At 62.9% G+C, this 26,700-nt stretch overlaps 1 protein-coding gene across 3 annotated transcripts; it reads left to right on the top strand.

Annotated features, from left to right (window-relative positions):
- The first annotated feature begins 266 nt into the window (after positions 1-266).
- On the top strand, positions 267-26,234 carry CLN8 (CLN8 transmembrane ER and ERGIC protein). 3 transcript variants are annotated; one of them, XM_051828967.2, is made up of 4 exons: positions 267-285; positions 2,115-2,249; positions 13,645-14,286; positions 25,597-26,234. In XM_051828967.2, exons 3-4 carry the CDS (start codon positions 13,744-13,746, stop codon positions 25,918-25,920), a joined length of 867 nt encoding a protein of 288 aa, XP_051684927.2. In that variant the 5' UTR covers positions 267-285; positions 2,115-2,249; positions 13,645-13,743; the 3' UTR covers positions 25,921-26,234. The 3 variants fall into 3 exon arrangements, with proteins under 3 accessions (XP_051684927.2, XP_002724303.2, XP_051684926.2); XM_002724257.5 differs by lacking the exon at positions 267-285 and having other exon boundaries at positions 1,729-2,249; XM_051828966.2 differs by lacking the exons at positions 267-285; positions 2,115-2,249 and adding an exon at positions 5,907-6,061.
- The last annotated feature ends 466 nt before the right edge of the window (positions 26,235-26,700 follow it).

The raw sequence follows: 26,700 nt of genomic DNA, 5'->3' as shown, positions 1-26,700 counted from the left end.
GCTGCACGGCCACTCCTGGGCTACCCACCTCAACAGTGGCTGCACAGAAGCAGACCTGACACCCAGGACCCCCTCGTGTCCTACAGGAATCTCCTCGGGGCAGGACGCCTGGGTGGTGACCAGGGCAGGCCTGCAATGGCCTCAGCCCAGGAGCCCTCAGCTGGGACCTGAATACGCGACTCGGGGAGCGACCATGGAGCTGTGCAGGTCCCTGGGGAGTTGGGGACCTCCACGACTGTCAGTGCACCGGGCGGTGGCCGGGGCTGGCTGTCCTGCTGCTTCTCGGTGAGCGCTCTGCACAAGCGTCTCTCGGAATTTCTCATCCCTTCTAGGAAGCAGGTGACCACCGTGTCTTCGGGTTTCCGTCCTGGACTCAGCAGGAGCTGCCGCTCAGTCTCTCCTGTGCGTGTGTACAACGCCCGCAGGTTGTGGGCGAGATGGCGGCCGAGTTGGGTCGGCGTGGCCCCTGTTTCCTTGTCTGTCCGTTTCTGACGGGGGGACAGGATCCGTCCTGGCACTGTGGAGGTGAAGTCGTGAGAAGGGCGCTGAGGAAGGAGGAAGTCACACTCTAGCTGCCCCACAGGGCAAGGCGGAGCGCGGGCAGCGTGGGCAGGACCTTCGCTGTGGTTTTGGGGGGAAGCAACTGGCGAGCAGGGGCTGGCTGACCCGGTTTGCACAGAGGCGGAGTCCTCGCAGCAGGCTCCGGGTGCTGGCCGCCCCATCTGCTGCCCAGCCCAGTGCGGGAGGCAGGGTGGAGGCTGTGGCTCCCCAGTGGAACAGCCAGATAAAGCCGAGCTCACACCGGCTGGGGCTGGGGCTGGGGCGGTCGGTGTGGACAGGGGTGCATCTGCTATCTCCAGGGGCCTGCCAGCCCTGGGGCAGGGGAGTGGCAAGGCCCCGAGAAGTCAGAGCAGCACAAAATACAGAAACTCAAATGCAGAAAGTTAAGAAGCGTGACCCAGAGCCGGCGCCGCGGCTCACTAGGCTAATCCTCCGCCTTGCGGCGCCGGCACCCCAGGTTCTAGTCCCGGTCGGGGCGCCGGATTCTGTCCCGGTTGCCCCTCTTCCAGGCCAGCTCTCGCTATGGCCAGGGAGTGCAGTGGAGGATGGCCCAAGTGCTTGGGCCCTGCACCCATGGGAGACCAGGAGAAGCACCTGGCTTCTACCATAGGATCAGCGCGGTGCGCCAGCTGCGGCGGCCATTGGAGGGTGAACCAACGGCAAAGTAAGACCTTTCTCTCTGTCTCTCTCTCTCTCACTGTCCACTCTGCCTGTCAAAAAAAAGAAGCGTGACCCTGTGCATATGTGACATAAACGGTACCACTAAGCCGGGGGTGCTTCTGTTACAGAACACTCTCTCCGCCCTGCGTCCCAAAGCGCGCGTGCCTGTTCTGTAGGTTAGACTTCCTCCTTTAATCACTGTTTCCTGAGCACACGCTGTACCAAAGTGCTGTTTAGGAAACACTCGACCAAGCGACCACCGTGGACGTGGTTGTTACTGCTTCCTGGAAGTGGTGGTCGCCCCCAAGGTTAATATCTCCTTTCCTTGGTGATTTTAAACCTAAGCACAAGCCATTTTACTTCCTGCAAGTACATTGACAAGAAATCTGCTGTGTGCCCGGAAGTCCGCAGCTAATGGAGCTCCATGGTTCCTGCTGATTGGTGGAGACCAAGAGGCAGAGAGAGCTGAAGAAGCCTCGTTTACACTTGAGCCGGAGCCACAAGGCCATTGGCTAGAGATGAGTGAGCCACACCCCACCCGGTGGGGCAGCACAGGGGTTGCCATGTCCCAGGCCTGCCCAGCGCCCGGTGGCCTGCTCACCTGCAGTGACACAGGAAACACCAGTCTGCCAGCTTTGCTCAGAGCCACTCGCTGCTGCGTGGCCCAGCCTGTGGGAGGCACAGTGACCGCGCTGCACCCGGGGGAGGCCTGCGTCCTGACACCCTCTGCTGGCCTCCACTGACTCACACCTCCTGGCTAAAGAGCACCAGGCCGGCCGCGGCCTCGCTGGAATTAGAGTTGGCTCCACCTGGCTCTCTGGGAAGTGGGTGTGGCGCTGAGACTGGGTGCGCTGTATCTCAGCTCTGTGTCTGGAGTCCCGTCCCTTCCCCAGGACTTGCGTCTGGCTAAAGGAGAGGGAGAAGCCGCGTCCTGGAATCTCGTCTCTTGACTACTGTTGGTGACTTCCGACCGCCTGACCCGAAGTCTGAACTCACCTAGGAGACAAGTCTGGAAAGGAAACTCTCTGGTAAGTTCTCACCGCCCGGCCAGGGCCTGCCTAGTTTGTGTCATTCTGACATTCCAGTGTGCCTACAGGTTCGTTTTATGGCGCGTTGTCTGGGGGGAGGGGAGACGAATTCTGGGCTTGTAGATCTGTTCCTTAAATAGCAATTGTGGTGAAATCAGGCGATTACACTCTGCGGATATGAAGCTCGCGTCTCTTAACACTGCACCGGAGTTCCCCAGGTTCCTGACCGCAGACATCACGCCAGGCCGTCACTGGGCAGGCGAGCTGGGCGTCCCTAGAGCACCGCGACCCGCTCCGTGTGGTCTTAGGGTTACCTGCAGAGGGTTCCCTTTCCGGGTGAGGGTCTCGCCTGTGCGCGGCTAACATTTCGGGCTGGACGCTTCTCTGCTGTGGGACGTTGGGCAGCAGCTCCCTGCTCTCCACCATCTCTAGGGACGACAAGAAGTGTCTCCGGACACTGCCAGTTGCCCCACACAGCCTGCCTGGGAGCTCTGCGGTCAGCGTCCTCTGGCCAAGCTGCCGCTCACACTCCGCTGTGCTGGGAGCTCTGAGGTCAGCGTCCTCTGGCCAGGCTGCCGCTCACACTCCGCTGTGCTGGCAGAGCCTCTGGCCACCCAAGCTCTACGGACTCCTTGAGGGCCATCATCCACGCCGGGTCAGGGTCTCCCACAGGGAAGCCCCGCCCCCGGCCTCAGCTCGCTGCCGGGGGGGGGGGGGGTGGCTCAGAAAGGCTGCGCCCCTGCGTGAGGTCACCCAGCCAGCAGTAGCAGCATCCTGGGGGAGCAAGGGCGCTGGGAAGACGGTCAGGGCCCTGCGCCACATCCTCGGATCCAGGCCATACACGCTGCGTGCATTTTATGGCTGCAGATTCCTCAGGTTTTCAGCAGGACGTGCTGTTCAGAATCCAACATGGACACGGCGAAGGCTCGCCGAAGCTGAAGTGTGTGTACGGTGGCACATTTCTCTGGGACCCACTTTTTTCCTAGATTTACTTTCGACACAGTTGTTAAGAAATCATTCCGGCACTTGCCGAAGAGGAGTCAGGCGGACTTTATACAGGTACTGGAGCTCACGTGGGTTTTACAGGGAGCGAGAGATTGGGTCAGCTTTGAACATAACAAGGACCAGGGCAGTTTATGAGCAGGGCGGATGGGGCGTGGGTGGGAGAGGACTCCAGGAAACCCCGGAGCTGACACACAGGTCTGCTTCGGGCGGGCCAGCTCAGAAGACACCGAGCGTGACAGGTCCGAGCGTGGGGGGGGGGTCTCCCTCAGCTGACAGCAGGAGTTTTGCCGAGTCTGGTCCACATCTGTCCCCATGGCCTGGGGCGTGTGAGCAGAGTTCAGTCAGGAAGGGTCCTTGCCCCCGGTGCTGAGCACCTGACGCCCGAGAGCCACAGACCCCCAAGCATCAGGTGCTCACTGCTGAGCCACTGCCAGCAGCCCTCACCCTGTCCCAGTGTCGGCCACCGAGCCGCTGCCAGCAGCCCATAGACCTGTCCCAGTGTCGGCCACCGAGCCGCTGCCAGCAGCCCATAGACCTGTCCCAGTGTCGGCCACCGAGCCGCTGCCAGCAGCCCATAGACCTGTCCCAGTGTCGGCCACCGAGCCGCTGCCAGCAGCCCATAGACCTGTCCCAGTGTCGGCCACCGAGCCGCTGCCAGCAGCCCATAGACCTGTCCCAGTGTCGGCCACCGAGCCGCTGCCAGCAGCCCTCACCCTGTCCCAGTGTCGGCCACCGAGCCGCTGCCAGCAGCCCTCACCCTGTCCCAGTGTCGGCCACCGAGCCGCTGCCAGCAGCCCTCACCCTGTCCCAGTGTCGGCCACCGAGCCGCTGCCAGCAGCCCTCACCCTGTCCCAGTGTCGGCCACGCTCTGCTCCCACCACGGGACCAGGGGCACTCGCTATGGGTTTAGAAATCAGGAAATTTCTCCTTCCACTCTGTGATACAACCTCTGCAAACTGTCATTTTTAAAATACTTATTTTATGCATTTGAAATACAGAGTTACAGAGACAGAGGAACCAAGAACTCCATCCGGGTCTCCCACGTGGGTAGCAGGGCACAAGCACTTGGGCCACCTTCTGTTACCTTCCCAGGCGCATTGGCAGGGAGCTGGCTCAGAGCAGGGCAGCCAGGACTTGAACTGACAGCCGTGGCATGTCAGCATTGCAGACGGCTGCACCACACCAGCCCCCAGAGAGCTGCCACTTTGCTGAGCTGAGGGGAGAGCAGCAGGCAGAGGACTGGGATCTCCCTGAAACCTCCGAACGCTGCAGTGAGCAAGTCGCTCCCTGACCGGGACAGCAGAGAAGGCCGAGTCTGCGCCGGCCTCTGCCCGGAAGCCTCATTCTCATCTTCAAACACTGTGCCGCGCCGGATCTCAAACCTCAGCTTCGCCCCTCGGCAGGGGCACGGAGGGCACACGGGACTGAGCCTCCAGCTCCCTGAACGCTCCTTTTCCTTCTGCCAAAAGCAGATGGTGGTGCCGCAGCCAGTGCAGCCAGGAGTGAGCCCGTTCCCGGGAGCGTCTGGGGCGGTGCCCGGTGCAGGCAGGGTGGCCGTGACCGCCCCACTGTGCCTGGTGCCCGGTGCAGGCAGGGTGGCCGTGACCGCCTCCCCGTGCGCGGTGCCCGGTGCAGGCAGGGTGGCCGTGACCGCCCCACTGTGCCTGGTGCCTGGTGCAGGCAGGGTGGCCGTGGCCTCCCCGTGTGAGGTGCCCGGTGCAGGCAGGGTGGCCGTGACCGCCCCACTGTGCCTGACGCCTGGTGCAGGCAGGGTGGCCGTGACCGCCTCCCCGTGCGAGGTGCCCGGTGCAGGCAGGGTGGCCGTGACCGCCTCCCCGTGCGCGGTGCCCGGTGCAGGCAGGGTGGCTGTGACCGCCTCCCTGTGCGTGATCAGCGTGGGCAGGGAAAGCCTGCCTTGGCTGTGAGCAGAGGGGGAGCTGGCGTCGGGCTGAACCCCACAGGGGCGGCGCGGACCCTGTGGCTTCCTGGGCAGAACAGCGCCCTGTGCTAGAGACAGCAGGCGCCCAGGGCCTGTGGCTCCCAGCTCAACTGAGAAAACCCTCCCGAGGGCCGCGGGGGCACCGGGCCCAGGCTGGACGACAGAGGCGTCCGCGGGAGTACCGGGCCCAGGCTGGACGTGGATCCGTGGCAGCCGCAGCCGCACTGGGCCCGCGGGGTCCTGAGGCCGCCAGCCCCGACCACGAGCTCGCGGCCCCAGGCCCTCGTCCTCCGCGGAGGCCCCGGGTCAGCGCCGGGGCGCATTTCGCAGGAGCGGACGCCTCAGCGCCCCGAAGTGGCCCGCCGCAGTCCCTGAGGGGCTGCCCGCGCGGGGTGCGAGCTCCGGGATGGAGCCTGGAGCCCTGCCGCGCTCGGCCGCGACCACAGTCTCCCCGGCCCGCTCTGCCGCGACCAGTCCCGCCGGCCGCGCGCCTAACGGGGGCACTTGGCGGCGTCTCTGGGGGGGAATCCGCGGGCGGGTGTCCCGGGGCCCATGCGGCTGGGAGGCGCAATGGCCGCGTCCTCACTGCCTAGACGGGAACCCGGCGTCCACGCGGCCGGAGCTCCTTCCGGCCTGCCGCCGCCAGGCGCCCACCCCCCGCCCGTGGTACGTCCCGCGATCCCCCCGCGCCCGTCGTGGTCTCGTCCGGTCTGGGCGGCCGCCGCCACGCCCCTGTGCGCGTGCGCGTGCGTGTGCGCGGGGCGTGCTTGCGGCCGGCGAGTCGTGCGCGCGCCTGTGCCGTCCGTGACGCCGGCGGCCTGTGGGGGTCCCCTGGGCGTCGGGACGCAGGCTAGGGGCGCCAGCGCAGGTGAGGAGCCCGCGGGGCAGTCGGGTCCGAGGGCAGTGGCCTCGCAGGCGGGGGCGGGGTGTGGGAGGGGGCGCGGGGAGCCCCGGCGAGGGCGGAGTTGGGGCTCGGTCCAGGTCCCCGGCGGCCCCCTCCGTTGTGAGCTGGAAGCCCCCCGACCGTGCTGAACCCTGGACGGGACGCGCCGAGCCGCGCGAGCTTGTGTAGGGGCGTGGGAGGTCCCGGTGGGCGCCGACTGGCAGGACAGAGGAGGGGGACCAGCTGATGAGGCGGCATGTCGCTCTGTCCCTGGCTCCCTCTGCTGTATGGGCGCACACCTGTGTGCTGGTGAGGCTGGGGAGGCCTCCTTCCAGGACACAGGAGACGGGTGTGGCTTCCGCTGTCATCTGGGGCTGCAGGGGACAGAGCTGAGTCAGGTCAGCAGGGGGTGGGGGGACAGGCGCTGGGTCAGGTCAGCCAGGGGTGGGAGACAGGCGCTGGGTCAGGTCTGCCAGGGGTGGGAGACAGGTGCTGGGTCGGGTCTGCCAGGGGTGGGGGTGACCAGCACTGGGTCAGGTCAGCAGGGGGTGGGAGACAGGCGCTGGGTCAGGTCAGCGGGAGGTGTGGGGGGTGACAGGTCAGCGGGGAGTGGGGGTGACAGTCGCTGGGTCAGGTCGGCAGGGGGTGGGGGTGACAGGCACTGGGTCAGGTCAGCCGGGGGTGGGGGTGACCAGCACTGGGTCAGGTCAGCCAGGGGTGGAGGACAGGCACTGGGTCAGGTCAGCAGGGGGTGGGGGTGACAGGCACTGGGTCAGGTCGGCCGGGGGTGGGGGTGACAGGCGCTGGGTCAAGTCAGCGAGGGGTGTGAGGGGGTGACAGTTCAGCGGGGAGTGGGGGTGACAGTCGCTGGGTCAGTTCAGCAGGGGGTGGGGGTGACAGGTGCTGGGTCGGGTCAACAGGGGGTGGGGGTGACCAGCACTGGGTCAGGTCAGCCGGGGGTGGGGGTGACAGGCGCTGGGTCAGGTCAGCAAGGGGTGGGGGTGACAGGCACTGGGTCAAGTCGGCCGGGGGTGGGGGTGACAGGCACTGGGTCAAGTCGGCCGGGGGTGGGGGTGACAGGTGCTGGGTCAGGTCAGCTTACTGACCTGACTGCTTACAACTTGTCAGGAGCGCTGTGAGGAAGGACGTCTGTGGGTCAGGGCTGGGGACAGCCCCTGCCCCACCCAGCTGCCCTGCACCTGCCTGGCCGTGGCGGGCCCTGGGAGCTGTGGCTGCTCCCCTAGAAGAATTCCAGAGATGCCCTAGCTGGCCTCCGAGGTGTTCGCCGCAGCCTGTTTCAGCAGCAAACTGGATAAATCCGGTTAGGGCCCTGGGCTGTGCCAGAGGACCCGTGGGGGGAGAGAAACAGCCCCCAGGCGCTGGTGGCTTCTGTTTATCTCAGACCCAGCAGGCACCAAGGCGCGATGGTGGTGCCCGGAGCCTCCCAGGAGGAGTGCATGTTTTTAGTTTTGTGTCCTTTAACTCCGGAAGGGTTTTTAGGAACTGTCGACATGGTAGAAGCACACTGTCCCTGTCACGTCCTGTTGAACTCGTTCCCAGGGGGCCCCCCCGTGCCAGAGAGAAACGGAGTGCGGGAGAGGAAGGCGGACTGGAGGTTGCCCTGTGGGCGCCACTTGCCGGTCCCTGCCGGGAAGCCCCGCCTTGGGAGCTTTCTCTCTCCCTGCTGGGGGGAGAGCAGGTGGGTGAACCTCAGAGCTCTCTGGGTGGTGCGCCTGTCACTGGGCTGAGCCGTCCGGGGCCCTCTGCGCTGAGCAGGGAGTGCGGGTGCTGAGGAAACAGCGTCCATCCTCCCGTGCACTCGGGGCTGGGTGAAATACGCGGAGCACCCAGCACGGTGCTGGTGTCCATGGGCTGGCCCCCGGCGAGCAGCAGGAACTGGGGCACGCAGGACACGGCCCGGGCCCGCTGCAGCTGTGGACTCGTTCTCACCCACGGGTTCGCGTTTTCATTGTCAGAAGGCACAGTCTGCTGCAATGCGTGGTTAAACCGCTGCCTCTTACAGAGCGTCCAGTGAGGCTGGCGGGTCTGCTTTCCCCAAGGACCACGCAGGTCTGCAGAGTCCAGACATGGAGCCCTGGACTGGGCTGGGCTGGGCCGAGCTGGGCCAGGCTGACCTGGACTGAGCTGGACTGAGCCTGGCTGGGCTGGGCCGAGCTAGGCTGAGATGGGCCAGGCTGACCTAGGCTGAGCTGGGCTGGGCTGCACTGGGCTGAGCCGGGCTGGGCTGCACTGGGCTGCACTGGGCTGCACTGAGCTGAGCTGAGCTGGGCCACGCTGAGCTGAGCCGAGCTGGGCTGAGCCTGGCTGGGCTGAGCTGGGCTGAGCTGGGCTGAGCCGGGCTGGGCCGAACTGAGCTGGGCCGGGCTGGGCCGGGCTGGGCTGCACTGGGCCGAGCTGAGCTGGGCTGAGCTGAGCTGCGCCGAGCTGGGCTGAGCTGGGCTGGGCCGGGCTGGGTTGCACTGGGCTGAGCTAGGCCACACTAAGCTGAGCCAGACTAGGCTGAACTGAGCTGGACCAGGCTGGGCTGTACTGGGCCAAGCTGAGCTGGGCTGAGCTGAGCTGCGCCGAGCTGGGCTGGGCTGGGCTGGGCTGGGCTGGCAGCCCTCCAAGACTCGCTTTCCTGGTCCTGGTGCCTATAGCACTGGTCTGATCGGTTGAAGCCTTCGGGGTTGCAAGGGCGTGATAAGACTGTGCCGTTTGGTCTCTGGTTTTGCCTACAACTTCCTGTGGAAGTCCTCACGCAGGCTCGAGGCGCGGAATGGTGGTGACCCAGCGTCCCCTTATGTCCATCAAATCTGAGAGGGATGTGGTCGGGGTGCGAAGCAGAAATAGAGGCAAAAGGAGAACTGGGGCTCTTCCCACGCCCGTCTGCACTGCCCGCTGTTGCTCATGGCCGCCTGTCTGTGACTCTGGGTGAACTGCGTTGGTTCCCAGTGTAGCACTGACCCAGGGAGGGCCCCCGGGATCTGCAGTCCTGGGCAGGGCCTGGCCTTCCACCCGCGTAGCTCAGGCGGTTGAGGGATGAGCCGCACTCCTGCACCCTGGCTGGAGGATGCTGATTGGCACTCAGAAAACTTGGAGCCCCCAGTCGTAGGTTAGACCGGAGACGCGTGCGCAGAGTGACGGGGAGCGCCGTGGGTCCCCAGTCGCAGGTTAGACTGGAGACGCGTGCACAGGGTGACGGGGAGCGTCGTGGGTCCCCAGTCGCAGGTTAGACCGGAGACGCGTGCACAGGGTGACGGGGAGCGCCGTGGGCCCCAGTCGCAGGTTAGACCGGAGACGCGTGTGCAGAGTGTCGGGGAGCGCCGTGGGCCCCCAGTCGCAGGTTAGACCGGAGACGCGTGCGCAGAGTGTCGGGGAGCGCCGTGGGCCCCCAGTCGCAGGTTAGACCGGAGACGCGTGCGCAGGGTGTCGGGGAGCGCCGTGGGCCCCCAGTCGCAGGTTAGACCGGAGACGCGTGCGCAGGGTGACGGGGAGCGCCGTGGGCCCCCAGTCGCAGGTTAGACCGGAGACGCGTGCGCAGGGTGACGGGGAGCGCCGTGGGCCCCCAGTCGCAGGTTAGACCGGAGACGCGTGCGCAGGGTGACGGGGAGCGCCGTGGGTCCCCAGTCGCAGGTTAGACCAGAGACGAGTGAGCAGAGTGACAGGGAGCGCCGTGGGTCCCCAGTCGCAGGTTAGACCGGAGACGCGTGGGCAGGGTGACGGGGAGCGCCATGGGCCCCCAGTCGCAGGTTAGACCGGAGATGGGTGCGCAGGGTGACGGGGAGTGCCGTGGCCAGGGGCTGCTGGGTGGAATTGCAGCTGGGGAGTTGGTGGCAGGTGTGAAGGCTGAGATTGGATTCTGAGACTGCTTCCGGGTCTGTGTTTACCGCCTGCCCTGGACTGCAGGGAGGCTCACCGGGCTCAGCTCTGCCTGGCTGTGTCGGTAACTTGTCTGCGGCTCTCTCTCTGTCGATGATGTCATCTCCAAACGGGGCCCAGGAGGCCTGGAAACCATTCTCTGTGTTGTGAAGTTAGACAAACAAGGTCAATGTTTCTGGCACATAGTAGGAGCTTTATGCCCCACTGTGCTGTATGTGTATGTGCCACTTATTCCCACAACTACAAGAAACTTGTTGTCTTAGCTTCTAAACAGTGAAACCAAGAGGGGGACCCACTAAGCCCTTGGTTCGGTGCCCTGGGGTGCCTCACACCCAGCTGACCGGGAGCTTCTGGCTTCTGCAGGCCGGATTCAGTCACTGCCCGGGGCCAGCTGTTCAGTCACCCTCCTCTGTCAAGGCAGAGGCCAGGTAGAAGCTGGGTGGCTCGGCCAAGAGCGTCGGGATGCAGTCGTGGCCAGATGGGAGCCGGAACCCCAAGCTGCTGGCTGACTTGTGGGCATCTGTGTGTCAGCAGCACGGGCCGTCGTGTTGGGTCGCTGTGCAGGGCCGGGCGGTGAGGCCGCCCTCCTCCCCGGCTGGCGCTGGACCTGTGGAGTGCAGGGTGATGGGTGACTGAGACAGGGAGCCTGAGCCAAGAGCTCTTGCCAGCCTCTTGCTGCAGTGTTAAACATGCTGTGGGCACAGGCCAACCCTGAAGTGTGTGTGTGTTGTGTAAGTACACTGGAGCCTCGCCAGCGGTCGGTGGGGCGTGCTGCCCTGGGTGGAGTGGAGGTCACGCCTGCCTCAGGGCAGACCCCCAAACCCCCACCATGCCGGCCCAGGTCCAGGACGGTGGCAGAATGCACAACCAGGTAGCTGCCCTAGAGCTTGCCTGTCTCCAAGTGTAGTGCTCTTGAGACGGGAAGCAGACCTCTGTGGCTGTCCCTCGTGGCGTGCCCGCTGCCAGATCGGGAGTCGCCTGTGCAGCAGGTCCCGGAGCTCACTCTGTTGGCTGAGAGAGCTTCGGTTCGGGCTATGTGACCCGCAGCCGACACGGCCGCTGCTCGCTGAAGCTGCACAGGTAGCAGCCAGGCCAGCACTGCCCCGGGCTCCAGTGGGGGTGGAGGGTGCTCCTGCCCTTGACTCACAAGAGGAGTGAGGAGGTGAGGGGCAGGTGCGCCCTGGGGCTGTGGGAGCTGCAGGCCAGGCCTCTGAGCTCAGGGCTCCTCTCTGTGCAGGGGCTCCTGGGCATTCACAGGTTCCTTTTGCAAACCAAAAAAGTGCAAATTTAGGCAAATGTGGCCACTTGGGCAGAGTGTGGGTCTGCATACGTGTGCAGCAGTCCGTGACAGCCTGCTCTCTTGGGCAGTGGCGTGTGGAGGTGGACGGGCAGGTGTGGCCTGGGCCCTGGGACAGCTGGGTGTCCAGTGGAGGTTTGGCGCTGCAGGAACAGCAGAGGGGGGACGCAGGGTGCGTCGGTGCCCCTTGAGCCTGGGAGGGTGTCTGCAGCAGCTGAGCTGAGAGCTGAGGTCAGCACAGCCCCTCGGGAAGCCCAGAGGCAAGGAGAACGGGCGTCCTTGCAGTGTGGAGTGAGGCGCCCACAGCCTGCTGGGGCGCGGGGCAGGAATGCAGCCTTGGGGAGCCCCTGCAGGGTCCCAGCCAAGAACCAGCAGGAAATAGGAACAGGGGTTCTCAGGACACGCGTAGGGTGATGACTGGAGTGAAACAAGCAGAAGGACCCCCGTCGAGTGCAGGCAGCGGAGTTTGAGGAAGTCAGACTTCAGTCGGAATGGAAAATGGGCTGATGGCGAATAGCTGAGCTGTGCAGGGCGCAGCGTACGAAGACTCGGCGTCTACGCGGTGGGGGAGGGAGCTCGCTGACTGCCTTCCCTTCGCTTAGGTCTGGAGTGGGGAACGCTGTGGGGGAGGAAGCTCGCTGACTGCCTTCCCTTTGCTTAGGTCTGGAGTGGGGAACGCTGTGGGGGAGGGAGCTCGCTGACTGCCTTCCCTTCCCTTAGGTCTGGAGTGGGGAACGCTGTGGGGGAGGGAGCTCGCTGACTGCCTTCCCTTCGCTTAGGTCTGGAGTGGGGACGCTCGCAGGGGGTCGCGCCGCTGTCTGGGGGCAGCCGCTGTTGTTAGGATAGGTGTGTTTGGAACTCGGGTGAAGTCGTTGTGTGCCGATCAGGGCAGGGTGTTTTTCTCGTGGTTGAAGTGAGAAGTCGCACCTCGCATCTGAGAGCTAGAGAAACCGTCAAGATTTTCTCATCTGGGGGTGGGGTTTCGCTTGGCAAGTGCCTCTCAGCGTGGCGGGAACCGTGTGGCGCCAGGAGGGTGGAACGGGAGCGGATTCCACGGACCAGAGCCCCCTGCTGCCGTGCTCTGCAGCCGGCACGCGTGGCCGGGTCTCGGGCTGTCCAGGGCTCCTCCCAGGTGGGCGCTGAGGACGGTGGGTTCACACTGTGCCAGTTACCACTGCGCCTGAGGCCCACTCTGCCTCTGCTGTCCGTGAGGACAGCTGGCCCGCTGGATGCTCCTCCCACCCACCTGCAGGCTGAGAGCCACCTTCCTGGAAGGCTGAGTGTCCGCGGTTGCGCGGTGGAGCATTTGCACGGACAGGCGGAGGTACCTTGGGGATGACTGAGCGCCCCTCACACCTGTTGCCTGAGGGTAATTTTGCAGCGTTTAGTACACTAAATACACAATACGCGTCACAGCATGTGTTTTGATGGCTCCGCCCCATGAGGTCAGATGAGCATTTGCCACTGAGATCTCTTGTTGGGGCTCAGCGAGTGTCAGATTCTGGGGCGTTACAGACCTGTGGATCGGGTGCTCAGGCTGCACCGCGTGCCAGACCTGGCTTCTGTCCCTTGGTGCCTGCTACCTCCTCTGCCGCTCCTGCCGATTTCTGTATGAGGAGCTGAGCCCAAGTCCAGAGCCCACGTGACCGGTACACGGAAGAGCAGGGCTTTAACCCAGACACGCCCAGCTTGACAAGGCCTTGAGCCGTGGACTGTGTTGAACGTGGCTCGTAAATGGCTGAGGTGATGTTCTCATTCCGGTTCTGGAAGACACTTTACCAGAGTGTATTCTGTGTGGTCCACTCTGTTTTCCCCATGACACCAAACGTGAAGGGAGCACCCAGCGTGTGGACTGTGGCTAGAGTTCAGGCCCCATGTCCACGGCAGCCACACGCCTCGGCTTGTGCCCTCAGTTTACTGTATGTGGTCCTCCTGTACTACCAGTTGATGTTATCTTGCTGTGCTTGAGTATCTCTGTAAATGCAGAAGACTAAGGCACCAAATGTAGTCTTTTTTATGTTTATTTATTTGAAAGTCGGAGAAGCAGTTATCTTCCACCTGCTGGCTCGCTCCCCAAATGCGCTCAAGAGCTGGGGCTGGGCCAGGCCAAAGGCAGGAGCCTGGAACTCAGCCTGGCTCCGGCAGTCGCATCACGGGAACCCAAGAACTCAGGCCATCACCTGCGGCCTCCCAGGGTGCACATTAGCAGGGAGCTGGGTCCGGGCCCAAAGCCAGGCACTGCCGTGTGAGATGCAGGTGTCGCGAGCAGCGTGACAGGGCCTGCACCGCACGCTCGCCCTTGTTAGCGTGTTTCTGTGTTGCTGGGGCAGCAGCGTGTCCCAGCTCTGTCAGCCAGCACTGAGCGCATTTCTGCCTCTGCCTTCTGCAGATTGAAGATGGGTAGATGAAGACCCCCGACGCGGCTGCCCCGGCTCTGCTCCCTGGACAGGACACAGCGTGGGGCTGAGCAGCTGCGCAGTGTGGGACAATGACGTCGGCCGGCAGTGGGGGCCCCTTGGAGAGCGTCTTTGAGCTGGACTATGCCTCCTGGAAGATCCGCTCGACGCTGGCGGTCGCGGGCTTTGTCTTCTACCTGGGCGTCTTCGTGGTCTGCCACCAGCTGTCCTCTTCCCTGAACGCCACCTACCGGTCTCTGGTGGCCAGAGAGAAGGTCTTCTGGGACCTGGCAGCCACACGTGCTGTCTTTGGTGTCCAGAGCACGGCCGCGGGCCTGTGGGCTCTGCTGGGGGACCCAGTGCTGCAGGCGGACAAAGCGCTCGGCCAGCAGGACTGGTGCTGGTTTCACATCACAACCGCCACCGGCTTCTTCTTCTTTGAAAACGTCGCCGTTCACCTGTCCAACCTGTTCTTCCGGACCTTCGACGTGTTCCTGGTTGTCCACCATCTCTTTGCCTTCCTGGGGTTTCTCGGCTTGGTGACCAACCTCGGAGCTGGCCACTACCTGGCCATGACCACGCTGCTCCTGGAGATGAGCACCCCCTTCACCTGCACTTCCTGGATGCTCTTAAAGGTGGGTGTGTCCTGCGCGCTGGTCCGTGGTCAGGACAGCCCCGGCCGTGCCAGAGTCATTGGCAGGCTGTGCCACAGCGTAAGTGGGTGTGTCCTGCGCGCTGGTCAGTGGCCAGGATGGCCCCGGCCGTGCCAGAGTCATTGGCAGGCTGTGCCACAGCGTAAGTGGGTGTGTCCTGCGCGCTGGTCAGTGGCCAGGACAGCCCGGCCGGGCCAGAGTCATTGGCAGGCTGTGCCACAGCATGCGTGTTCATGAGAAGGGTTAAATGCTATTGTCTTAATTTCACATCTTTTAGGGCTTCCTGTTCCTTAAAAGAAATCTCAGTGGATTTTACAACTCAGTACTTGATGTTTGTAAATCTTTTTTATTTTTATTTTTTTTAAAGATTTATTTTATTTATTTGAAAGACAGAGTTACAGAGAGACGTAGAGACAGAGAGAGAGGTCTTCCATCTGCTGGTTCACTCCCCAGTTGGCCACAACGGCCAGAGCTGCGTTGATCCAAAGCCAGGAGCCAGGAGCTTCCTCTGGGTCTCCCACGTGGGTGCAGGGCCCAAGCACTTGGGCCATCTTCCACTGCTTTCCCAGGCCACAGCAGGGAGCTGGATCAGAAGAGGAGCAGCCGGGACTCAAACTGGCACCCATATGGGATGCCAGTGCTCCAGGCCAGGGCTTTAAGCCACTGTGCCACAGAGCCGGCCCCTTTTTTTATTTTATTATTTTTTTTTTAAAGATGTGATGTTTGTAGATCTTAAAAAGCCATTCTTTCTTTCTGCTTTTCCTTTTTTGTTTTGTTTTGTTTTTTTGAAAGAGAGAGATCTCTATCTGTTGGTTCAGTCTCCAAATGCCCTTAACAGCCAGAGCTGGCCACGCTGAAGTCAGGAGCCAGGAACTCCTTCTGGGTCTCCCAGTGAGGGTGGGAGCCTGGACACCCGAGCCGTGGGTCTCCCAGTGAGGGCGGGAGCCTGGACACCCAAGCCGTGGGTCTCCCAGTGAGGGCGGGAGCCTGGACACCCAAGCCGTGGGTCTCCCAGTGAGGGTGGGAGCCTGGACACTCGAGCCGTGGGTCTCCCAGTGAGGGCGGGAGCCTGGACACCCGAGCCGTGGGTCTCCCAGTGAGGACGGGAGCCTGGACACCCGAGCCGTGGTCTCCCAGTGAGGACGGGAGCCTGGACACTCGAGCCGTGGGTCTCCCAGTGAGGACAGGAGCCTGGACACCCGAGCCGTGGGTCTCCCAGTGAGGACGGGTGCCCAGGCACTGGAGCCGTCGTCTTCTGCCTCCAAGCACGTCGGCAGGGAGCGGCTGGGAAGGCAGCGCAGGACTTGGCCCCTGGCGCTCCGACCTGGGACGCAGGTGTCACAGGGTGTGGCTTAACCTCCCGAGCTACAGCTCCCACCCTGCTTTTATGTTTTCAAATGAGGCAGGTAATATTGGGGTCTTGTGGTTTGCCTGGAACGCACTCCTTTTTGTTTTCAAAGTGTATTTTTTATAGTTGTCCGACTTTCATAGGTACTCTTGATTGTCATTTTGATGTCAAAATATTTTCATCCTAAACTTTTTTTAAAGTTATTTCTTAGCGTAGATTCTTGCCATCTTTCATGACACATGACACTGTTCACAAGTTCTATGTGAACCGTAAGAAACGTGGTGATGTTTACGCAGTCCCACAGGTGGGCGAAGTTACTGGCGCTGTGGGAGGGTTTGAGAGGAACCGTGCGTGTGAGAGGCCATCCTGCCTGCAGACCCAGCTGGGTGGGAGGACAAGCGCCCAGGAGGCAATCGGCTGTGCACACGTTCCTGCAGCCCCAGCTGGCGTCACCCACCGACCAAATGGGGACCAGGGTTCAGTGAGAAACCTTGCCGACATCTCACAAGGCCACCCCGGTCGGTGCCAGAGTGCCTGTGACACGGTTGGGGTGTTGAGGCCCAGCTGGGCCCTGCCTGGCCTGGGAGGAGGGGCGCAGCCCGGCTGAGTCACGGTGAGTGAGTGAGGTGAGCTGCACGGGGTGTTGTCAGGCTGCGGGCAAGGGGTGACCCCGAAGGTGGTCCCGAGTCTGACTTGGGCAGGCTGTGCCAGGGCGGGGTGCAGCCCAGGATGGGTGGAGAGGATCGGACGTGAGCAGCCTTGAGCATAAGTGTGGCCAGACTCACTGGGCCCGGATGTGCATGAGTGACATACAGAGCTGTGTGGCTTTGTGTGTTGTGAGTGTGTATGTGTGTGTTGTGTGTGTGTGCTTTGTCGTGTGTCTGTATGTTGTATGTGTTGTGTGTATGTTGTGTGTGTTGTGTGTGTTGTGTGTGTGTGTACGTGTGTGTGTATACACTCATGCAAGGGCCTTCCAGAAGCTCTTGGAGGGGCAGGCACTGGCGTGGCTGCTGGCTCCCCGGTGTGGTGCCTGGCTCTGAGCCCTGCTTCTGGCTCCTGGTCCCAGCTCCCTGCTGGGGAAGGTGCTGAGAGGCGTCAGTGATGGCCCAGTGTGGGCCCTGCCACTCTAAGAGACCTGGACCGAGCCCTGGCTCCTGGCTTCTGCCTGGCCCACTCCACACTACTGTGGGCACTTGGGTGTGAACTTTCTGTCACTCTCATCTTTCTCTGTGTCTGTGTCTCAAATCAATGAATAATTTTTATAAGTTTGTGGAAAACTGAAGTTAAAATAGGTTTGTGTGCAGAAAAATTTTGAAATCCACAAGTAGTTTTTTCAGAAAAAATGCCGTTTCTGCAAACTTTTTAAATATCCTCACATGTGTGGATTTCTGACTTTTGTCTTCTTTTTGCACCAAATAGAATAAATTTTCATTGCCTTTCCCTGAGCAAGTTGAGCATCCTGGAGATGTGCTCAGGGGCTGTGAGGCCCCGGGCTCCGCGTGCGTCCTGGCTGCTGGCTGTCCTCACTCCAGGAACCCCACACCTGGAGCCCCACACCAGGAGCCCCACACCAGGAGCCCCACACCAGGATCCCCCACACCTGGAGCCCCACACCAGGAGCCCCCCACCAGGAGCCCCACACCTGGAGCCCCCACACCTGGAGCCCACACCAGGAACCCCACACCAGGAACCCCACACCAGGAACCCCACACCTGGAGCCCACACCAGGAGCCCCACACCAGGAACCCCACACCAGGAACCCCACACCTGGAGCCCCACACCTGGATCCCCCACACCAGGAACCCCACACCAGGAACCCCACACCAGGAACCCCACACCAGGAACCCCACACCTGGAGCCCCACACCAGGATCCCCACACCGGGAGCCCCACACCAGGATCCCCACACCGGGAGCCCCACACCAGGAGCCCCACACCTGGAGCCCCCACACCGGGAGCCCCACACCAGGAACCCCACACCTGGAGCCCCACATCAGAGCCCCACACCTGGAACCCCACACCAGGAGCCCCACACCAGGAACCCCACACCAGGAACCCCACACCTGGAGCCCCACATCAGAGCCCCACACCTGGAACCCCACACCAGGAGCCCCACACCAGGAACCCCACACCAGGAACCCCACACCAGGAGCCCCACACCAGGATCCCCACACCGGGAGCCCCACACCAGGAGCCCCACACCTGGAGCCCCCACACCGGGAGCCCCACACCAGGAACCCCACACCTGGAGCCCCACATCAGAGCCCCACACCTGGAACCCCACACCAGGAGCCCCACACCAGGAACCCCACACCAGGAACCCCACACCAGGAGCCCCACACCAGGATCCCCACACCGGGAGCCCCACACCAGGAGCCCCACACCTGGAGCCCCCACACCGGGAGCCCCACACCAGGAACCCCACACCTGGAGCCCCCACACCAGGAACCCCACACCTGGAGCCCCACATCAGAGCCCCACACCTGGAACCCCACACCAGGAGCCCCACACCTGGAACCCCACACCAGGAGCCCCACACCAGGAACCCCACACCAGGAACCCCACACCAGGAGCCAGCTCTTGGCTCTCGTGGTGTTGGGTGTCTTCAGCGCGAGGTCATTATGGTCTCTGATGCGAGTGTTGGTATCTAAGAACACTTTCAGTGACGAAAGTCGTGGGGAAGTGCTCTTTATTTTGTGAAATTTTTTAAAGATTGATTTATTATTTGAAAGGCGGAGTGACAGGAAGCGAGCATGAGACAGAGCCAGAGAGAACTCCCAGCCACTGGTTCACTCCCTGCATTGCTGCAGTGCCCTCAAAGCCAAGAGCTTGGGACTGCGCCCTGGTCTCGCACGTGGGTGCTCCAGGCCCTGGGCCATCCTCCTGCTTCCCCAGGCGCACTGGCAGGGCGCTGGATGGGCAGTGGTGCAGCCTAACCTGCTGCGGCACAGCGCCCGCCCCTGGTCCGTGAATGTCCGTGACGTGTGAGGGAGCGGCCAGTGAAAGGAAGCTGAGGCCATGGGCCAGTGCCTGCACCTCAGCGAGCTGTCGAGGTGTCGGGTGGTGGTGAGCAGACCAGAGAGCTGCCGAGGCCGCCACGTGGCTGACTGCGGGCGGCTGCTTCCTGGTGGAGCTGGGCCTGGCGCCCGTGTCCCCAGCAGGCCCCCAGGTGAGGGGCAGTTCCTGGCAGCACCTGTGCTGCGTGCACGCCCGGCACGCACGGACGCCGCTGGACGCGGGCGCTGACTTTCCGCTGTCCATGGCGCCCTGTTGCTGTGGAGTCCATTGCAGACGTGTGCTGGGTCATCTGTGGCTACCCAGGGTCTTGGGTAGAAACCAGCCCTGCCCCCAGCCCAGGACGCCCGCTGCCCCGTGCTGTTCCCCTTGGTCGGAACCTGCCGGGGGCAGGGCGTGCGCATTGTCAGAGAGGCTTCTAGAGGAGGGCAGGTCTCCCCCCGCCCCCCCAGAGCCAGGTGATGGCGACAGGGACCCTTCCCACCTCCTCTCTGCAAGGAGCGCCCCCAGCAGATGGCTGGGTTCCGTGTACATTTAAAAAGGAAACTGATTCCTATTGGGATGAGCAGAGAACGTTTAAATAGAAACCGCAGACGCCGCTCCTCCTGTGGGGGTGGGAGTGGCGCAGGCGGGCAGAGAGGGGCGAGGGGAAGCTTCCTGGCCACCCGTGAGGCCGTGTGGGCCCCTGGGTGTGTGCGTCCTTGGCCGCACGCTGTTTCTCGCGGTTCATTTGCATCCCTGGGGGTCTGCAGCGCAGCCCCCTTGGGAGAGCCTCGTGCAGTGGTGCCTGCCTTCCTCCCGGAGCCTGTGCTGTGCGTGTGTCTTCCCACCCTTCTGATTTGTTCTTGGGGCGCATGCCAGCCTTCGGGGTGTGCTCGGGGTGTATCTGGCTGGGAGCTGTGCAGAGGGCAGGGTGTGAGTGAAGGCTGGTTTCCAGGCCGCTCAGCTTGCTGCCAGCTGAGCAGGAGAGAAGCCAGTTTTGTTTTCAGGAGTGGAGCGTTCGCCCGTGTGTCAGGAACGTGGCGGGGACTGCTCTCACCCTGCACCCAGGCCCGTGTGTCAGGAATGTGGGGGCTGCGCTGGCCCTGCACCCGGGCCCGTGTGTCAGGAACGTGGGGACTGCTCTCACCCTGCACCCGGGCCCGTGTGTCAGGAACGTGGGGACTGCTCTCACCCTGCACCCGGGCCCATGTGTCAGGAACGTGGGGACTGCTCTCACCCCGCACCCAGGCCCGTGTGTCAGGAACGTGGGGGCTGCTCTCACCCCGCACCCAGGCCCGTGTGTCAGGAACGTGGGGGCTGCGCTGGCCCTGCACCCAGGCCCGTGTGTCAGGAACGTGGGGACTGCTCTCACCCTGCACCCGGGCCCGTGTGTCAGGAACGTGGGGACTGCTCTCACCCCGCACCCAGGCCCGTGTGTCAGGAACGTGGGGGCTGCGCTGGCCCTGCACCCAGGCCCGTGTGTCAGGAACGTGGGGACTGCTCTCACCCCGCACCCAGGCCCGTGTGTCAGGAACGTGGGGGCTGCGCTGGCCCTGCACCCGGGCCCGTGTGTCAGGAACGTGGGGGCTGCTCTCACCCTGCACCCAGGCCCGTGTGTCAGGAACGTGGGGGCTGTGCTGGCCCTGCACCCGGGCCCGTGTGTCAGGAACGTGGGGGCTGCTCTCACCCTGCACCCAGGCCCGTGTGTCAGGAACGTGGGGGCTGTGCTGGCCCTGCACCCGGGCCCGTGTGTCAGGAACGTGGGGGCTGCTCTCACCCTGCACCCAGGCCCGTGTGTCAGGAACGTGGTGGGGGCTGTGCTGGCCCTGCACCCAGGCCCGTGTGTCAGGAACGTGGGGACTGCTCTCACCCTGCACCCGGGCCCGTGTGTCAGGAACGTGGTGGGGGCTGTGCTGGCCCTGCACCCAGGCCCGTGTGTCAGGAACGTGGGGACTGCTCTCACCCCGCACCCGGGCCCGTGTGTCAGGAACGTGGTGGGGGCTGTGCTGGCCCTGCACCCAGGCCCGTGTGTCAGGAACGTGGGGGCTGTGCTGGCCCTGCACCTGGGCCCGCCCCTGTTCAGTTGGTGGGTGGGGCTTTCTCTGCTGGTTTGAAGACTTCAAAGTGTTTCGCCACGCATTCTTCCAGCTTTCCTTTTCACTTAGGAGCTCAGGTTTTATTTCTGAGATTCTTGACTTCGAACATAATATTCAGAAAGCCACTACCCACTCAACAATTCCAGAATTATTCCCTGTGCTTTCTTCTAGTACATTTATGGTATTCTTTTCCAAAGAATATGTGAACTATTTCCCTGTAAGTTTCAACTTGAATTTTTTGAAAAATTTTATTTATTTTTTTGAGAGGCAGAGTTACAGCAGAGAGGCGGAGAGACAGAGAGGTCTTCCACCTGCTGGTTCACTCCCCAAATGGCCACAGTGACTGCAGCTGGGCCGATCCAAAGCCAGGAGCCAGGAGCTTCTTCCAGCTCTCCCACGTGGGTGCAGGGCCCGAGCACTTGGGCCATCTTCTGCTGCTTTCCCAGGCCACAGCAGAGAGCTGGACCGGAAGTGGAGCAGCGGGGATTTGCACTGGCGCCCACGTGGGATGCCGGCTCCACAGATGGAGGCTCAGCTCACTACGCCACAGCACCAGCCCCTCAACTTGATTTTTTTGTGGCAGTCAATCGACTTCACTTTTCCACAAGGGGCTGTGCTCGTCCTGGGGAGATGTTCGGGGTGAGCGGGCAGCCGCGGGCCGCCTGGCTGTGGCGGTCACTCTGGGCCCGCGTGGTTGCCGTCTTCTGCATGCGCCCGTGGTTTTCACTTCCCGATGTGTATGTTCCATTTTTTAAGAAGCTGGACAGTGTCTCTGCCTTTCTAATAAAATGAACAGTGTCTTCTTAAAGATGAACAAGCAGAGGACGGAAGTAGAGAATAGCAACGTCTTTAGACTTGGAACTCACACGTTTGCCCCCAGCCGCGCCCGTCAGGAGCGCCCCTGGTGGGCATAGCTGGGCACCTGCACCAAGCAGCAAGCCCTGGGGCCACTCTGCTGGGCCTGAGGAAGCCGTGACAACGAGGACGCACCTGTGCCCAGCCTGGTCCTGCCGCACCACCCTCAGACCTGGAGACTGGTGGTTGGCAGTGACCTCGGCCTCTGCTGCCCAGACTTGGCCACTTGGGATTTAAAGAGGACGCCCGGGACTGTAGGCAGTGTGAACCGAGGACCAGCTGCCTGCGTGGCCTCGGCTGTGGACAGGCCGAGGAGCCACGGGACCCGCAGCCTGGCCGTGCAGTGTCTCGGCAGAAACAGCATTGGGTTTAGCCTCACGTCCTCAGAGTCTCTGGTCTGGGCAGTCCCCCTCCCGGCCCCGGCCTGGCACCTGCAGATACAAGGTGTGTTTCTGTTTGTTCTGAGGATTTATTCACCCATTTAAAATGAGTTGCTGGAGGCTGCATGGCCGGCGCGAGGCGCAGGCCACCTCTGTTCCTGGTGAGGGAGTTTGGTGGCCGTGTCCTCGGGGTGGGTGGCGAGCTCCATCCCTCCCTTGTCTGGAACGGACACCAGTCTCATCGTGGAGACCACCCGCAGCCTGCGCTGATCCCCCCCGGGCACCGCCATCGGGCTGGGGCACACTGGTGCAGTGCAGAGCAGGTGTGTGTACAGGTCACGTCCTTAGCACCAGCATCAGTAGTGCAGTGTGGCAGAGAAGTCAAATGTTAAAGATGTATTTATTGGAGAGAGTTGGAGAGAAAGGAAGGAAAGGAAGAGGGGAGAGAGAGAGACAGATCTTCCATCCTTTGGTTCACTCCTCTAATGGCTGCAAGGTCTGGGGCTGGGCCAGTCTGGAGCCAGGAACCAGGAGCTCCATTGGGGTCTCCTATGTGGGTGCAGGGGCTCAAGCACTTGGTCCATCTTCTGCTGCTTTCCCAGGCCACTGGCAGGGAGCTGGATGGGAAGTGGAGCAGCCAGAACATGAGCTGGCACCCGGATGCGATGCCAGCCTTGGCGGGCAGCAGCTTTACCTGCTGTGTCACAACACAGGCCCTGAAAAAATCAGATTTTTATGAAGTTATTTTTAGGGAAACTCAGTTTTTCAAATCACAGTTAATTTCTTTGGGGTCTTTTTTTAGTCTGTTTTTCCTGTGTACCTTTAAGTATTTATTGTTTTTCATTCACTTGAAAGGCAGAGCAACAGAGAGACAGAGAGGCCTCCTGTCATCTGGCTCACTCCCCAGATGCCCACAGCAGCCAGTGCCGCGTCAGGGCAGCACCAGCCCAGCACACATCCACCTCTGCCACGTGGGTGGCAGGGGCCCAACACCTGAGACATCCTGCGTGCCTCCCGCTCCCAGGCCGCGTGAGCAGGGTGCTGGGGGGGAGGGATGAAACGCTGAGTCCCTGTGGTGCTCCACAGGGCCACGGGCAGCCCCGCAGCTGTGTTCCCACAGGGCCAGGGGCAGCCCAGCAGCTGTGCTCCCACAGGGCCACGGGCAGCCCAGCAGCTGTGCTCCCACAGGGCCGGGGGCAGTCCACCAGCTGTGCTCCCACAGGGCCACGGGCAGTCCCGCAGCTGTGTTCCCACAGGGCCACGGGCAGCCCCGCAGCTGTGTTCCCACAGGGCCACGGGCAGCCCCGCAGCTGTGCTCCCACAGGGCCACGGGCAGCCCCTCAGCTGTGCTCCCACAGGGCCACGGGCAGCCCAGCTGTGGCTCACAGCTGCCCCACAGCGCCCGCCACTCCTGTTGGATACATTTCTGAGGCCATCCCTTCAGGCATCGGTTCCGTGGCGTGTTTGCCCTTCTGGTTAGAGCTGTGTGCACATTCTGTTGTATTGTGAGGGCTGACTGCTTTCTCCACTCTCTCAGCTGACATGAAATGTCCCTCTTTGGGCTGCTGTGTGACTGTCGCACAGCGCCAATCAGGACGGACGGCTCTCCCCTCCACACTTAGCCTGTCTGTGTCAGGGAGACGTTCAGAATCCTCCCTTCTAGTTTGTCTGAGATGTGCACGGCACGCGTGCAGAATCTGCACCGTGGGGCAGTGGCTCAGTCCTGTGCAGCCGCCACTCCGCGCCCGTCTGTCAACCCCGCCCACCCCGCTCAGCTGCCCGGCCTCCGCCAACGCCGTTCTGTGGCAGCGCCTGTGGGACTCATGCTCTTGGGCTCCACATACGCCTGTGACCCAGGGCATCGGCCCTTCTGTTCTCAGCTATTTCACTTACGTGGCCACCTGCAGCTCCATGCGTGTTGTTCCACGTGACGTGGCATGATTCCGTCCTTGTGTGGCTGAGCGCTATCCCAAACCATCGTGGGTGTGCACTGTGTTAGCTTAGCCATGCATCAGTGGGCGCCCACTTAGGCTGCTCTGTTTGTTGACTTGTGAACACGAGTGACGGTGCAGGTTTCTGGCCCAGAGTTTACACCCAGGAGTGGGATTGCTGGGTCACGTGGACCGGCTTCCGTAGTTGCTGGTTTTGCAGGCGCCATGTGCTATTTTCCACACTGGCCACGCTCACGGACGCCCCCGCCCACAGTGTGCAGGGCTCCCTCGCCACGCTGGCCATGGTCATGGACACCCCCGCCCACAGTGTGCAGGACTCCCTCGCCACACTGGCCATGCTCACGGACGCCCCCGCCCACAGCGTGCAGGACTCCCTCGCCAAGCTGGCCATGGTCATGGACACCCCCGCCCACAGCGTGCAGGACTCCCTCGCCACACTGGCCACGTTCACGGACACCCCCGCCCACGGCGTGCAGGACTCCCTCGCCACGCTGGCCACACTCACGGATACCCCCGCCCACAGCGTGCAGGACTCCCTAGCCATGCTGGCCACGCTCACGGACACCCCCGCCCACGGCGTGCAGGACTCCCTCGCCACACTGGCCACACTCACGGACGCCCCCGCCCACGGCGAGCAGGACTCCCTCGCCACGCTGGCCACACTCACGGATACCCCCACCCATGGCGTGCAGGACTCCCTCGCCACACTCTCCAGCACTCAGTCTTTCAGATAACAGCTGGTCTGACTGGAGTAGGTCTGGGGGTTTTGATTTGCTTTCCCCTGCTGATGAGTGATGTGGACTCAGTGACGGTCAGCGGGGGTGGCCGTGCCTTCCCCAGGACACAGCCTCCGCAGCTCTTCCGTGCAATCCCCGTGTGGCCCCTGACGAACCTGGCTGTCGCACCCCGCTTCCTGACTCGTGTTCCAGGCTCCCGAGCCCCGGTCTCTCACTGCTGGATTCCCTTCAGCCAGTGTGGGGCATTGCCCCTGTCCCTGTCCCTGTCCCGGGAAAGAGCTGCCCAGGGCTCGGCACTCAGTTACAGTCAGAGGCCGAGGACGAGGCCTTTGGTCTGTAGCCACTGGACAGGCCCGTGGTCGGGTGCGGCTGGTCCCCCGCTCGGCGTTAGCCGTGACTGCTGAAACCAGTGGTAGTGCAGACTCAGCGTGGCCCTGAGGCCAGTCCTTTGGCCTGTGTCCTGCTGGCACGGGGCGGCAGGCACACAGGAGGTTCTGTGCGTCGGCAGCCTCTTCTCCCAGCGTCTGCTCAGGGCTTGTGACATGGCTGCAGGTTCGGCTAAGGAAGCAGTGCTGTTTCCTGCATGTGCTGTCAGGACAGAAGGCGCTGGGGGGCAGGACTGATCTTGCTCTCAGGAACGGACATTGAGGAAAGCACGGCCCGGGGCTCTGCACACACGGCCCAGGCTACCTGCCGGCCCCAGGGCTCTGCACACACGGCCCAGGCCACCCGCCGGCCCCAGGGCTCTGCACACACGGCCCAGGCTACCTGCCGGCCCCAGCGCTCCGCACGCACAGCCCCTCTTCGGTGCGGGCCGAGCGGGGGCAGGAAGGCCCTGTGGCCCTGAAGGAAACCTGTGTTGGGGAGATCAGGTGGCGGGAGCTCGGGGGCTGGGCAGGAGGACTGACGTGCGCTTTGTGTCCCGCAGGCCGGCTGGTCGGACTCCCTGTTCTGGAAGCTCAATCAGTGGCTGATGATCCACATGTTCCACTGCCGCATGGTGCTCACCTACCACATGTGGTGGGTGTGCTTCTGGCACTGGGACGGCCTCGTCGGCAGCCTGTACCTGCCCCACTTCGCACTCTTCCTCGTGGGGCTGGCCCTGCTCACGCTCGTCCTGAACCCGTACTGGACCCACAAGAAGACGCAGCAGCTCCTCAACCCGGTGGACTGGAACTTCGCGCAGCCGGCAGCCAAGAGCAGCCGGCCAGAAAGGACCAACGGCCAGGTGCTGCAGAAGAAGAGGCCGTAGCTGCCCGCGCCGGGCAGCGGGACCCCCGCGGACGAGGGCGGCGGGCTCGGGGAGCTCTGCCCGCGAGGACCCCCAGCCTATGGAGCCGTGCACACCGTCTGGTTCTATGTGGACACTAACTTGCTGTGTGTAGCATTAACACGGAGGTCGCCGCAGTGTCTTCAGGAGCTCGATCCTGACCGTCGGCTGGCGTCCGAGCTTGGCCCGCGTTGGCCGCATTGGGCACCAAGGAGGGCGGAGGGCTGCGCGAGGACGTGGTGCTGTGGTGGCTGCTGGGGAGCCGTGTCTGATCCTCACGTGGCGAGTGCCATGGAGCACTTGGTCTCATGTGCACGTCTTGTGCTTTGAGACGCCATCCGTGTCTCAGTTGGAAAGAATTAACCCAAGGAAGTAATAGGCTTGTTACCCTTAGCAAAATTCCCCAGTGTCCCGAAGCTGGAAACCATTTGTAGAACAGTGCCATCTGGTGGCAAATGGTATGAAGACATCTTGGGGTAACTGCCTTCCTGAGGGAGCCTTGAGACCCCACTTCCCTGCCCTGACGTGGGGTGGGGGGCGTCCTGAGAGCAGAGCCCCCCACTTCCCTGCCCTGACGTGGGGTGGGGGTCCTGTGAGCAGAGCCCCCCACTTCCCTGCCCTGGCGTGGGGGTGGAGTTGGGGTCCTGTGAGCAGAGCCTCCCACTTCCCTGCACTGATGTGGGGGTGGGGTGGGGGTCCTGAGAGCAGAGCCCCTCACTTCCCCTGCCCTGATATGGCGTGGGATGGGGGTCCTGAGAGCAG

This window comes from Oryctolagus cuniculus, chromosome 8 (assembly GCF_964237555.1).
Source record: "Oryctolagus cuniculus chromosome 8, mOryCun1.1, whole genome shotgun sequence".
Classification (NCBI taxonomy): Eukaryota; Metazoa; Chordata; class Mammalia; order Lagomorpha; family Leporidae; genus Oryctolagus; species Oryctolagus cuniculus.
The sequence above is the reverse complement of the archived record's forward strand: the minus strand, read 5'-3'. Positions and strand labels throughout refer to the sequence as shown.

Bases quoted from the DNA above. Each gene is read 5' to 3' on its own strand.
- CLN8 (XM_051828967.2), top strand. From the start codon at position 13,744: ATGACGTCGGCCGGCAGTGGGGGCCCCTTGGAGAGCGTCTTTGAGCTG. The intron at 14,287-25,596 runs GTGGGTGTGTCC...TGTGTCCCGCAG, and splicing joins CTTCCTGGATGCTCTTAAAG to GCCGGCTGGTCGGACTCCCT.